The following is a 14,509-nucleotide window of genomic DNA, read 5'->3' as shown; positions in this document are numbered from 1 at the left end:
ACACAGGTACAAGCATCAGCGGAAACTGAACAGATGTCTCCTTCTTTGGCTTCTGGAGGGTCTGCTGATCTCTCTCCTCGTTTAGCAGATTGTAAGTATATATGAAAGAGGGGTAATTTTTCCAACCTATGGTTTTACTGCTGCCTACAGGAGAAGTGGACACTAGGCACATAGAAAACTAAAGGCCAGTGCCCTAAGGGCTTTAGCCCATCCCATACAAGTCCAGCTCACTTTTGCTTAGTGGTCTTGGTTGTTTTCTTTTTGCTACATTTTTTTTTGCTCTGATTGGAAGATGTTTCTACTATCAACAGCTACTGGTTGATTCAGGCTGGATGTTAGCAAAGGGCTCTGCTATTCAGGTCAGGCTAGTATATATGGTAATTTTTTGTAGAGTTATCGGGACAAGAACTGAGTTTTCTTGTCCCCTTCTCCAAAAGTCTTCACTAGCAGTCTATAGACCATGTTAAAGTGTTTTATCTGTTTTGTTCTGAGTTTGTGATTTTTGACAGGCCAGTTTTTGAAGGGGTTAAGAATTCTTCTTTTACTACTGGCTTGTAGTTTCTAAGTTGGTCACCCACATGGGAGAACCCTTTACTTTATTTTAATTCTAGAGGCATACTTTCTGTTGCTCTGGTGGCTTGACACCGTTTAACCAGTTCGCCTCTAGAGCAATATTTTAGCATAATTTATCATATTTGACAGGTACTCTTTATAAAGACAATGTCTACCATGCCCCCCAGTGCAGCTGATCAAGCTCAGATCATGCTTGATTGGCTGTTTCCCCAGCTACACAAGCTAGGGAATGACAACTGTGAAGCTTGAAACACTCAGAGCTGAGCACTTCCAACTTTATAAACAGCAGAAGAGATCAGGGAACAGATGTTCCTTTATTTCCTCCCACTCGCCATCCTGAAACTGCAGGGGTTTGTTTGAATCCATTCACCCTGATGGAGCTTTGTGGAAGCTGGGGCAAGTTATACAATGAAACTATTTATCAGAAGTTTTTAAGATGCAGAATGTGGGAACCAGTGACCAAAGATGACATTTGGAAATTTCTGGACCTAATAATTCTTCAGGGAGTGGTGGGAAAGCCCCTGCAGAAGTGGTATTGGACAGCCAATACATTACTTGCCACTCCATTCTTTGGCACGGTCATGTCAGAGTACAGATTTCCACTCCATAATGAAATATCTCCACTTCTTCGAAAACAATGAAGAATTTGATGAAACTACTCATCCTGCACCAAAACTAAAGAAAATGTGGGAAGTATATCAAATGATTCTACAGAATTTCCAACGGAGCTTTGTGCCAGAAAGAGACATCAGCATAGATGAAAGTCTAATGGCCTACAAGGGAAGGCTCAGCTGGGTGCAATACGTTGCATCAAATAGGGCACGATTTGGTGTAAAATCCTACATGCTATGCGAATCGTCAACTGGCTACATTTGGAATTCAGTGATGTACACTGGAAAAGGAGCAAAATTTTATCAAAAATACAGCAATTATGGAATGGCAACATCTTCTGTTCTTTCTCTAATTAAGCCATTGCTAAATAAGGGCTATTGTGCAAAACTTTTCATACATCTCTTGAACTTTTATGAGGTTCTACTGCAAAACAGAACAGATGCCTATGGAACCGTAGAGCTAACCGGCGTGACATGCCACCAATGTTTGGCAAAAAGAAGCTCAAGACAGGAGAAAAGGTTGCCTGGCAGAAAGGCAAAATTATGGCACTGCGATGGCGGGACAAGAAAGATGTGTGCCTAATGAGTAAAGTGCATAATACCTCCACTGTTATGGTACGCATGAAAGGTGGGAAAGAAGTCATGAAGCCACAAGTAGTAATAGACTACAACACCATAGGAGGTGTCGACAGAGCCGACCAAGCAATGACATTCTACCCAGCAATGAGCAAACAGCAAAAGAAGTACTATAAAAAGATCTTCAGACATCTTCTTGAGCTACGCTTGTGGAATGCCTACATTCTGCTCAAAAAAAAAAAAAGTGACAAGCCTCTGATTCATTCGGACTTCATTTGGAAAGTTGCCGAACATATCTTTTTGAATCACCAAACACCATCAATGGCTGTGAATAGATCTGCACGTGGTGCTGTTGGCGTTGTTAACCCGGGAACTCCTGACTGGTCATCACTTAATGGACTACATCCCACCAACTGAGAAAAAGTCAGCACCTACAAGGATGGTTTGTTGCTCGAAGAGAGGACAGTGGAAGAAAAATAAGAAAGGAAACCAGATTCTATTGTCCTGATTGTGATATCGAACTTTGTGCAGTTCTATGTTTCAAAATCTTTTATACCCCAGATGTTTACTAAACCATTATTACAGTGACTAGTAATATTGCACCCCTTGTTTGTACACATTTCAGTGTTTTTGGTTTGATTTCGTGTTTCAAACTTTATCATACACGGGATGTCTACTAAACTTGTTTGGACAGATTTAAGTGAGATATTCCTAAGAATTACAGGCCTAAAATATAAAACAACAGATTTCCATGCAAAACAAAGTACCACTTTTAGATCGAAAATTCTGACATAATCAGACCGCCAGGGAGGTTAAGAAAAATGAAGATACAACAGTAAAAAATGTCACATAAGAGGTAACATGAGATCCTTTAGGTGCCAGTACAATAAGAATGAGAAAACATCAAGGACGCCTAGTAAAGCAAATCAAAAGATTTTTGGACATTGTCAAGGATATAACCGTAGTAACAACAATATAATAGTAGTTAAGTCGCCAAAAAAGGTGAAGAGGAGATCAGATCCAAAGAAAGAAGAGAAAAAAAAAAGGAAAGGAAAGACTAGAAAAAAGACGGTCAACCAAGCACTCGCTAAGGAACAAACAAGTATTGAACGCACATGTCCCATGTTTTGTCAAATTTCTTTATTATTTCTCTATTATTTTGGAGGATGCAGGTAAGTTTGTTGTTAACCGTGGCCCAGTTAAGCCTACTTTTAAATATTTACAAGTGGCACCACCGACATATACATAATTCTATAAACTGATAATACTCATGCTACACCTCTCTATAATGACAGCTGCTGTGTAAAACACAATAAGTGTTCTATTAACTATTTAGGCCTCAATACACAGCGCTCGATAATACCATAGAACGATTATCATAAATTATATACTACAGGATGGCCGTGTGAAGTATTATTAATGAAAACATTCATATTAAGTGCTTCTGTACATACGTGCTCCTGTGCATATGCATAAAGCTCTTTAAATTTTTAAAACTGCAAAAATCCATTTATGAACTGATGAATCCTATTCTAAACTCTCCCTTAACAGTGCTTGTGTAAAGTGTCCAAATGTTCTTCCATATGCAAATTGGTATTTTTGTTAATGCACTTCAACATAACAATTCTTGTGCAAAGTATCCAAGTACAGTACTATCCAATACTGTCCGTATATAAAACAATAAGTGATACAGTATCACTTCATAAGGTGCTCTGTGTGTAAATTATCTCTTCGGTACTGCTAATCCTCCACTGTGCATCACCACACTTGAGAACTCACCAGATGACCATGACCCCTCTGAAGAGTATGGTCTTAATGCACTTTCCCCCCCCAAGGGATTAAAATATCCACGGCAGCAGCTTTTCCACTCCAAGATTACCATTCTCATAAAATAGAGGAAAGAGAACTCTGATAGTGTAAAGCCCTTTATTACTTTAATCTGTCTCACAACCCATCAATAAATATGCTCACATTTTACAGTGCATTGCCCTTGCACCCGGGCTGAAACGCTCTATTGTATTGCCAGCCAACTCCACTTTCTCTCAGTGCAAGCACCGTCCGTACTCAGTGTCTTACCACTTCCAGGTGCCTGCTCCTGTTCAGTGTGGCTATCTTCCTATTTTCCTGCCCCGGCGTATGTTTCACCACAATGACATCTTCAGGAGGCGTCAGAAGAACATATTGTTGTATATATTGTTTTTTGGGTTTTTATTACACTTAGGCACCGGGTGTTTTGAAGAGTAGGTGTATTTTCTTTTTTTTATGTTTTGGATTTTTATTAAGTATATTATTAATTTGATATATGGAAAAAAATGTAAAATCTAAAATCATAACCACCCACGTTGCCCTTTTCTTTTAAATGTACACCAAACTGAAGCTGAATTTTGTATGTTTTGTATGTTAGTATACAAGGGGAAAAAATTATATCTTGAGAAATTTAAAATGTTACTAAACCCAGGACCCTGCGATATCTATATCTGGTCTCCCAGAGTACACAGAACATGGAAATGCAATTATTTTAATAAATATAAACTGCTAAATACCTTTTCTTATCAGAAGTTATATAGCAGTCTTGTGACTTCTATAAGTATCCAGGTGAGCACTGATTAAAGCTTGTAGGTGTTTTCATTCACCTCTTACTATCCTTTGAGGCTGCAGGACCCCTGACCCTTTGTCTAGACAGTGCTGATTGGCCCAAAAAAAAAAGCTATCTAGCAATACAGGCTAAACTGAGCATGTGCAGAGTGCCTCTTAGGGCTCTGTTCTATCAACAGATAGATTGGGGACAGTGGAAGAAGGGGAGGATCAGAGAAGACAGGATCAAACAGACTCTTTACACAATGTGCAGGATTAACCCCTTAGGTTCAACAGTGAGTATATCAAGCATGATTTACTGCATATACAAATTGGTTTACTGTTGTGGGTTTGGTAACACTTTAAGGTTGCATTTAAAACCAACTTGTTAATGAAACGTTTGCTTACTTTTTCTGTCAAATTTAACGTGTGGTCATTTGTTAACAGCTCCTGAGGACTGGACAGTGGAGTGTGAGATCAGGTCTGAGGTAAGTACTTAATTTCTTCAGGGGTGTAAGTTTTAGAAATGGTAATGGGCTTCACCTTTTGTTAGTTGTTTGCCGATATGATAACAGTTTACCGCATTTAAGAAAATTATCATCTGTTATATTCAGTCAGATAAAAGTCACCCTTTGTTGGTTAGATCTTGACATGAAACTTTGAGTGTCAAAAACAAATAGTGTCCACAAACATGTCTGGCCTCTAATCTTGCTTTAATAGTTACACTCCCCATAATACCTAACAATTCCCTTCCTAAACCATAGCACTTAACCCCCTTATAAAATGTGACTCTTAAAGCTGAAGTTTAAGTGCAGCCTTTTTTGCATACTGGTTCATTTTGGACCAACATAAGTATGCATGTTTCATACCTGATCAATCCCCACAGGAGCTGGAAATCACTGTAATAGGCACTATTACTGCAGCAACAGCCTCTAACTTCTAGGTTTCGTGCCAAGCATTAGCCTGCTGTTCAGTGAACACGGGAGGTTGCTTGCTTAGAATGGGCGCAATTCAAAGAACACTTAGCACTTCTCATTGCATGCAAACAAACCAACACAAAAAAAAACCCCAGGTGCTCAGCCCAAGTGTAATGATGTAAAAATGAGGAAAGAAGGATTGGACTATGTTCAAATGTATGTGCAGTTAGCCATATGAAGATAATACAAAATGAAAAGTCCTCAAATACAAAGGAACAATATAAAAGCATACAAAGAAATCTTATGTAAAAATGTCATCACGGTTACACCGTGCACTATACAAGAACATCTCGTTATGTTTAAACTATGAAGTCATAACACCAGGTTGCCTCAGAGGGGAGCTCCAGAGATTTGTAAGAGAACACCGTGAAATCCAGCACAATGCTCATAGTGCAGTATGTAAAACAAATTACTTTCAAAAATAAATGAGATGCCTTTACAGAATTGGGGGAAAGGAAGCCACATAGTCCACAGCTGTCAAGGGGCATCAGGTCACTCAATCCGCATACAGGTACAGGTTTGCTGCAGAAGCCTGGCCAGGCTGCTGTAATAGCTTGGAGAGACGCTAGCCTGTGCAGAGTGTATCTTTGGCTGCTGGCAAGGTAGGGAGGGAATGGATGAAGATGGGAGATAATAGCAATTGTATACAGAAATGTACACATGGTGATGTGGTTGTATATTTTAAATGTTTGTATTAAGAAAATGAAATTTAAATAAATAAAAATAACTAAAATAGCCATAGCAAAACCGCTTGTACTGGTCTTTAAATTGTTTAACCACCTCAATACAGGGCACTTAAACCCCCTTCCTTCCCAGACCAATTTTCAGTTTTTAACGCTGTTGCAATTTGAATGACAATTGCGCGGTCATGCAACATTGTACCTAAACCAAATTTGTGTCTTTTTTTCCCACAAATAGAGCTTTCTTTTGGTGGTATTTGATCACCGTCAGGTTTTTTCTTTTTTGGTGCACAAATAAAAAAAGACTGAAAAGTTTGAAAAAAAAAAAAAGTTTTTTTGTTTAGGTTATAAAATTTTGTAAATAGATATGTTTTTTCCTGCACTGATGAGCACTGATGATGCCGCACTGACAGGCACTGATGAGGAGACACTGATGGGGTGGCACTGATAGGTAGCACTGATATGCAGCACTGATATGTGGCACTGATAGATAGCACTGATATGCAGCATTGGTGGGCACTGATAGGCAGCGCTGATGGGCACCGACAGGCAGCACTGATGGGCACTGATTGGCGGCACTGATGGGCACTGATAGTGGCTTTGTTGGGCAGCAATGATCGGCACTGATGGGTGGCACTGATCGGCACTGATGGGGGGCACTGATGGGCACTGATAGGCAGCACTGGTGGGCAATATTGGGCACTGGTGGGCGGCACTGATAGATGGCAATAATGGCACTGGTGGGCAGCACTGATAGATGCCATTGGTGGGCAACACTGATAGGGAGGGCACTGGGGGGCTCTCTGAGCCCTGCTTGCCATCCCTGGTGGCCATAGTGGGCATCCCTGGTGGTCATGGGTGGGCATCCCTGGTGGCTTAGTGGCACCCCTCCCCCCCAGGGCTGCACTGGTAATCAATGTTCTGATTACCAGCACAGACCCCCCCTGTGATCAGTGAGTAATTAGAAATACTCACTGATCACCCCCGCAGCAGCACCGATCCTCTGATCTTCTCCTCACTGACAGGATCTGTCAGTGAGGAGAAGAGATCGAAGCCGTTACAACGGCTCTATTTACATTACATGACGGCTGTGATTGGACACAGCCGTCATGTGATCAGGAGGGCAAATCACAGGGCCCTCCTGCCGAATGATGTCGCTCTGTGTCCGAGGGACACAGGCACATCGAGATCGCGCCGCTGCGCGTGCCCGCGGCGGCGCGATCTCTCTCCTTCTGAAGGACGTTCCGGAACGTCCATTCAGAAGGACGAGACTCCCGCCCGGCCGTATATATACTATGGCCGGGTGGGAGGTAGTTAATAAACGGAGGACCTTCACTATTAACCTGTTCCTCGATTGGAAATGATGAAGAATCTTTTTCCAAGTACAGGCGTCAGTATCTCTGTTGGGCTAGTTGGATGGAACTTGACATATATCCTTTTTCAAGCAATGTCTGGGTCAAAGCAGAGTTTCGCCCCCCCAAAAAAAAATTAAGTGAGCGGCTACACATACTCTAGCTGCTGTCTTTTAATATTAGGACACTTACCTGTCCTGGAGTCCAGCGTTGTTGACACCGCAGCCGCTGTTTCCATCGGCTGTCGGGTGCTGCCGCCACCATTGCCAGTTAGGGTACATGGTAGTGAAGCCTTTCGGGTTCACGGGCAGGTCCCTACTGTGCATGCGCGAAGCGTGCTGTGCATTCGGATTGGCTCGGTGGTGGGGGATAGGAGGAGGGGACCTAACTTTGTTGCAGTCCGTTTCCCGGAAGTGGGGAAGGGTACCTGTCAAAAACAGGTACCCGTCCCTCCCCCCTGAAAGGTGCCAAATGTGGCACCGGGGGGGGGGGGGGGGTGGCAAATGAGCGGAAGTTTCACATTTGGGTGGAACTCTGCTCTAACTCTGTGCATCATAATCTTCTAGGGTGGAGCAATTATGCTGCAAGAATAGGCTATATGGGATGTTCTTCCAGCTGGGTAGGTGACAACTAGTGTTGGGCTAGCAGTTCGGACTGAGCATAAGTTTGGCAAACACCCGAATTTGCAGGTGCAAGGCTTTGCCCAATCAGGACACAGAGCACTGTCAGAGCCCTTGGACAAAGTCATGATGACTTTGCCCAATCATTGTTCAGTCAGTGCTCACAGTCCCACCCCACAATATAAAATGAACCATAGGAACCTTTTGCAATGTGTAGAGTGTCAGTGTAGTGTTAGCGTAGTGGGGGTATACTTTTGAGTGTAGTGTGAGTATAGTGTTTGTGTAGTGCAGTGTTTAACAGCATTACATAACATTTAGTGTTGTATGTAGTGCTGTATACCCTTTTTTTTTTTTTTTGTGGTCCCCTGCCTGCCCCCTATTTTTAAATTGTCAGCCAGAGTTTTTTTTTACTGCGATGCTAGTGTTCCCCCCCTTTTTTTTATTATTATTATTATTATTTTATATATTTTTTTAAACTCCTGTCATCAGCAGTCTTCAATTTAAAGTGCACCAAACATCACTTTTCATTCAATAAAGTGCATCTGATCACCAATTTCCCAGTATCTGTTAAATTTAGGTAATAACCCACCCCCCCCCCCCCCCCCCCAAATCATGTCTAGGAGGCCAACTAGGAGAGGCAGACATCCCCATGCCACTATTAGATGGCCAGCAGCATCTATGTCCACAGGTCCGTCCTCAAGCAGGGCACATTTTTCTCTTTTTAGTGATGTTGCCCGTGCTATCCCGCCACAGCATGTAGAGGAGGTGGTGGACTGTCTTACTAAACCATCCTCATCCTCTATTACCCAAGCTGACAATAGTGTGCAGTCCACTGCAGCTGCAAGAGCGGCTTATTGTGCCTCCTTGTCCACAGCTACTCCTGCCATAGCCCCAGCATAATGCACAGATGAGTCCCCTGAATTATTTGAACACCGCATCAGCCACTTGCTTCTTGACTTTGCACAGGCATTACTTGATTCTGATGTTGGTTCTGAAGTTGAGGAATGTAGTAACATGAGCTCACATAGAGGGGAGAACACTGATGAACAACAAGTTGGCAGTCATGTTCCCCCAGCTGCAGTGTTTTACCAAGTTGGCCCCAGTGATTATGAGGATCGAGCAGAAGAGAAAAGTGAGGGTGAGGCACAACCCCAACAAGGCAGGATGTCCTTCAGAAGCAGGCATTATGGAACAGTAGAGAGCAGCCAACCTATTCCATCGATTGTGGAGCTTTTATCTCCCGGCCCACTTCCCACAGCTTAGCTATGTGGGCCTTTTTTAGCACATGTACAGTGGATTGAACTGTTGCAATTTGCAATCTCTGTTGCATTTAGATCCAGCGTGGCAAAAACACCAGCCATTTGGGTACCAAAGACATTTAACCTCCCACCACTCAGCCCGTTGGCAAGAGCACCTAAAAGCCACACAAAAGGGATACAGATTGGTGAAGTTACGCAATGTCATGAATTTGTTGTACACCATTCTTTAGAAAGTCTCAATGTTCGGCCCCTTCATTTGGTATGGATTGAAAAACATTTGAAGTGAGTATGGTCTATGCCATTATCCCTTATCAAATCTGGATCGATCTACTTCGAATTACTACTTACACAGAGTACATTACCTCCATAATTTCCAAGCCAATCTGTTCAGTTTCTTTCCACTCATGATCCATCGCATATTTTTGGAGCTAATTTTATCTTGATAAACCGAGCCCGATTTTTGAATGGATTGAGGAGGTTTGGCCCATTTGTAGGAGCAACATGTAACCCCTTTTTGTAGCACAGATGCCTCCTCAGTAGAAAATTCTCTAGATGATAGATTAAAAATTCTTATGATCGAGTATTCCTCTTTTCTTTTTTTGCCCCACGTCTGCAGCCTTTTTTGCGGAGTAATAATTTATATCTGTTCTTTCGGGACTCATTTTCTCTGATTCTTCAATACGTGGAACCATCTGTTTCAATTACTATTTCTACCTCATTCATATCAATCCCTCCCTGATGAGATCATCCCTGAGGAGTGTCTTCTGCTATTGAAAACATATAAATACTCGCGCCATGTGCTCAATGTATATAATGCCCTGTAGCTGCTGTTCATTAAGTGCATAAACACTTATACCAAAATCACTAATTTTACCACAGCGCATACAGTGTTAACCACATTCTCTAATAAACCAAAAAAAACATAAAAATGTATATTGAAAAGAAATAAGTCATACTGAAAATGTTACGATTGTCTTTATTCATTTAGTAAACATCCATCCTCCAATAAAGTGCTCAGTGCTCAAAGTTCACATTGAAAGTGCTGAAGTGCTCCAGTTAATCATGACTTGCAGTGTGGCACACACCCCTCTTCTTTTTTTTTTTCTCTACTCCGCAGAAGAAATGGACCCTCAGTTTTTCAGTCGGGGGGTCAAACTCGCTTATATCTGGGGGTACCACAGATCTTCTCTTTTTATTTTCTATATGCCCAACTTGCTGCTTTTATATAAAACTAAACTTATTTCAGTAATTCAATTCAAAAGTGAAATCCATATATTATATAGATTTATTAAACACAGAGTGATATGTTTCAAGCATTTCTTTCTTTTCATTTTGACGATTATGGCTTACAGCTAGTGAAAACCCAAAATTCAGTATCTCAGAAAATTTGAATATTACATAAGACTAATAAAAAAATAATAATAATTTTTAATACAGAAATGTTGGTTTACTGAAAAGTATGTACAGTATAGACCACCTACTTGGTCGGGGCTCCTTTTGCATGAATCAATGCGGCGTAGCTTGGAGGCGATCAGCCTGTGGCACTGCTGAGGTGTTATGGATGCCCAGGTTGCTTTGATGGCGGCCTTCAGCTCTTCTGCATTGTTGGGTCTGGTGTCTCTCATATTCCTCTTGACAAAACTCCACAGATTCTCTGGGGTTTAGGTCAGGCGAGTTTGTTGGCCAATCAAGCACAGTGATTCCACAATCAATAAACCAGGTATTGGCACTTTTGGCAGTGTGGGTAGGTGCCACGTCCTGCTGGAAAATTAAATTAGCATCTCCATAAAGCTGGTCAGCAGAGGGAAGCATAAAGTGCTCTAGAATTTCCTGGTAGAGGGCTGCACGGACTTTGGACTTGATAAAACATAGTGGACCAACGCCAGCAGATGACACGGCTCCCCAAATCATCATCGACCGTGGAAACTTCACACTGGACCTCATGCAACTTGAATTCTGTGCCTCTCCACTCTTCTTCCAGACCCTGGGACCTTGATTTCCAAATGAAATGCAAGATTTACTTTCATCTGAAAAGAGGACTTTGGACCACTGAGCAACGGTCTAGTCCTTTTTCTCCTTAGCCCAGATGAGACACTTCTGATGTTCAGGAGCCCATGTCCTGGATACGTCTGTGTGTGGTGACTCTTGAAGCACTGACACCAGCCATAGTCCACTCCTTGTGAATCCCATCCAAATTCTTAAATGGCCTTGCTTCACAATCCTCCCAATGCTGTGGCTATCCCTGTTGCTTGTGCACCTTTATCTACCACACTTTTTCCTTCCACTCAACTTTTTATTAATATGCTTGGACACAGAACTCTGTGAACAGCCAGCTTCTTTAGCAGTGACCTTTTGTGACTTGCCCTCCTTGTGGAGGGTGTCAATGACTGTCTTCTGGACAACCATCAAGTCAGCAGTCTGCCCCATGATTGTGTAACCTACTGAACCAGACTGACAGACCATTTAAAGGCTCATGAAGGGGGGCGTGGCTTGCAGCTGATGTAGACTGACGTGCCGAGCGCTCTCTCTGCCACTGCCACTGATCCTGACATTCATCCTGATAATTGCAGTATCCGCTACCATCCGTCGTATATACTTACCTCCCCGATCTCCTACCGCCTGTACCTACCTGCCGGCTGTGTGTCCAGTGCTGGGGTGATGTCTCGGAGGGGCAAAGAGACGCCGGGACCTACGGATCCCGCTTCCCAAGATGGCGCCCGACCACCCGCTCCGCCAGGGAGGCCGCGATGAAACTCTTTGCTAAATCTTCCACAAAGGAGACCCCACACAAGCTTCCTCCTGGTCCCGAGGATCCCAGTGCCCTGCCTGCGGAGACGGAGGAACCCTGGCCCACGGATGCGGCCTCTACTGCCTCCTGGGATGCCGTGAGTACCGCTCCCCTCCCTGGGCCTGATCCAGACCTGGGTGTTGTAGCTTAAGACTCCCCCGAACCCACATTGCGGGATATCTTTACGGCTGTTACATCTTGCAATAAGGCCATACATGTTCTTCTGAGCTTAAGGGGGTGAAAGTGGAAGTGAATCTAGTGAGACAGGACATGCAAAAGCTGCAGGACCGTACTGCTGCCATTGAAGATAGATTGGGAATTGTAGAGGATGACCTGACGCCATTACAGCGGGATGTGTATCATATGCAACTTCTTACAATGGGACATTCCTCCTGCCTGGAGGATATGGAAAATAGGCTCCGCCGTAACAATATTAGGGCGGTGGGCATCCCTGAAAAGGCAGAGGGTAAAGACCCTGTCACTTTTATGGAGAACTGGCTGCTTAACTCTTTTGGCAGAGATGCATTTTCTCATATGTTTGCAATTGAAAGGGCCCACAGAGTTCCTGCTAAACCACCGCGCCCTGGTGAACCCCCACGCCCATTTTTGTTTAAGCTCCTTAATTATAAGGATAGAGATGCCTGTCTGTTCCTTGCCCACACTAAAGGTGACCTCATGAAGATGGATAATACACGCATTTCTTTTTACCCGGACTTTTCTGCGGAAGTGCAACGACGCAGGGCCAAATTCACAGATGTTAAGAAGCGTTTGCGGAGATTCACGGTCAATTATGCCATGTTATACCCGGCCCGTTTGCGGGTGGTTGCAAACCATGAAACCCATTTCTTTGACAACCCCATTTTCTTTGACAACCCCATTTCTTTGACAACCCCATTGTTGTTCTCTAAGATTAATGAACAGGGTAAATACATCTACCCTGGTCATTAATCTTAGAGAACAACAATTGGAAGGGTGCATTATCAGAAAGTAATATACTGACCCCCCTAGAGTAAGTGGAGTGGGTGGAGTGAAACTGGGTGCCGTATCTATGGCGACGTAGCAGAGGGAGGGTTGAGGCCTGTAGGTGGGTCTCCTGCAAGCACACCACAGCAGGAGCATACCTCTTTAAAGTAGAGAACAACGCCACCCGCTTCACACTATCACTCAGTCCGCGAACATTCCAGGAGACCAAAGTACAGTGACTAGCCATAGTACTTGTAGACATGAGGATCAAAGGATAAACCTAGCACAACATAATGGAAATCAGTACGGCAAATAACACCAGAAGGAGTCAGGGGAAAGGGGACAGCAAAAGACAGATCGTCCCATGTAGCCCAAGAAGAGAGCCATAAAAGCCCAAAAAAGAGCAAGGGCAGCATACAAGTGGCAATAAAGTAGACGGAGGCAGTCTCCTCATCCAAAAAAAGGTGTAAGGCGATTTGGCAGCAGCAATAAAAATCCAAACAAAATGGCAGCCAAGTGCTCACAAAAGGTGAGGCAGTCAGCAAAAAAAAAAAAAAAAAAAAAAAAACAGTACATAATGGAAAAAAACATGGTATAATCCTTGATCATAAAAAAAACAGCAAGGAAAGGGGTTATACCCCGTAGCAGACGTCCTCATAGGACAGAGAGGGAAGGGGGCCCCAACGTATCAGCAAAAGACTTGGCCACAGTTCCGAGCAAGGCAAAGAACCCAATTGGATCCATTACTTTTCACTCTCCGCCAAAAAACAATGGTAGTCCTAAGATCAGGCTGGAGTAAAAGAAAGTTTTGAGAGGACAGAATTGTACTGGGGGTGACATCCACAGGGGTTTCAGGGAACATCCGCGAGAGGGCATCTGCCTTCCCATTCTTAGAGCCTGGCCGGTATGTGAGATGGAAGTTAAACCTCGAAAAGAATAGTGCCCATCTGGCCTGCCGAGGTCTTAGGCATTTGGCTGATCTGAGATATTCGAGGTTCTTGTGGTCCGTGAATATCATTATTGGGTGGGCTGCGCCCTCCAGCAAATATCGCCATTCTTCTAATGCGGCCTTGATGGCCAATAGTTCTCGGTCCCCTACATCGTAGTTCTTCTCGGGCTGACTGAGTTTTCTAGAAAAAAACGCTACTGGGTGAAGCAATGCCTTGGGTCCCTGGCGTTGCGATAGGACTGCTCCCGTGGCCACTTCTGAAGCATCAACTTCAAGGACGTAAGGTAAGGCTGGGTCTGGGTGTTGTAGCACAGGAGCACTGGTGAATACAGCCTTGAGCTTGTCAAATGCACTTTGGGCCTCTGGGGACCATTGGAACCGAGTGTTTTGCCGAGTCATTTGCGTAATGGGGGCAATGATGCGGGAAAAGTCCTTAATAAACCTTTGGTAAAAGTTTGCGAAACCCACAAACCTTTGGATGCCCTTTTTGTCAGAGGGGGCAGGCCACTCCAGGATGGCAGACACTTTCTGAGGGTCCATTGCTATTCCATCAGTGGAGATAATCAGACCCAGAAATTGTATGGATG

General features: G+C 43.4%; 1 protein-coding gene across 2 annotated transcripts in view; it reads left to right on the top strand.

Moving 5' to 3' along the window:
* MIER2 (MIER family member 2) overlaps positions 1-14,509 on the top strand; it is a 130,525-nt gene that overhangs the window by 16,992 nt on the left and 99,024 nt on the right. For both annotated transcript variants that reach the window (XM_082243459.1, XM_082243460.1), the window contains exons 4-5: positions 7-91; positions 4,782-4,822. In XM_082243459.1, coding sequence (XP_082099585.1) covers positions 34-91; positions 4,782-4,822 — 99 coding nt within the window. In that variant the 5' untranslated portion in view covers positions 7-33. The remainder of the gene's footprint in view (positions 1-6; positions 92-4,781; positions 4,823-14,509) is intronic.

This window comes from Pelophylax lessonae, assembly GCF_965119305.1.
Source record: "Pelophylax lessonae genome assembly, chromosome: 1".
Taxonomy (NCBI): Eukaryota; Metazoa; Chordata; class Amphibia; order Anura; family Ranidae; genus Pelophylax; species Pelophylax lessonae.
Note: the sequence above shows the minus strand (reverse complement) of the source record. Positions and strands in the feature narration are given on the sequence as shown.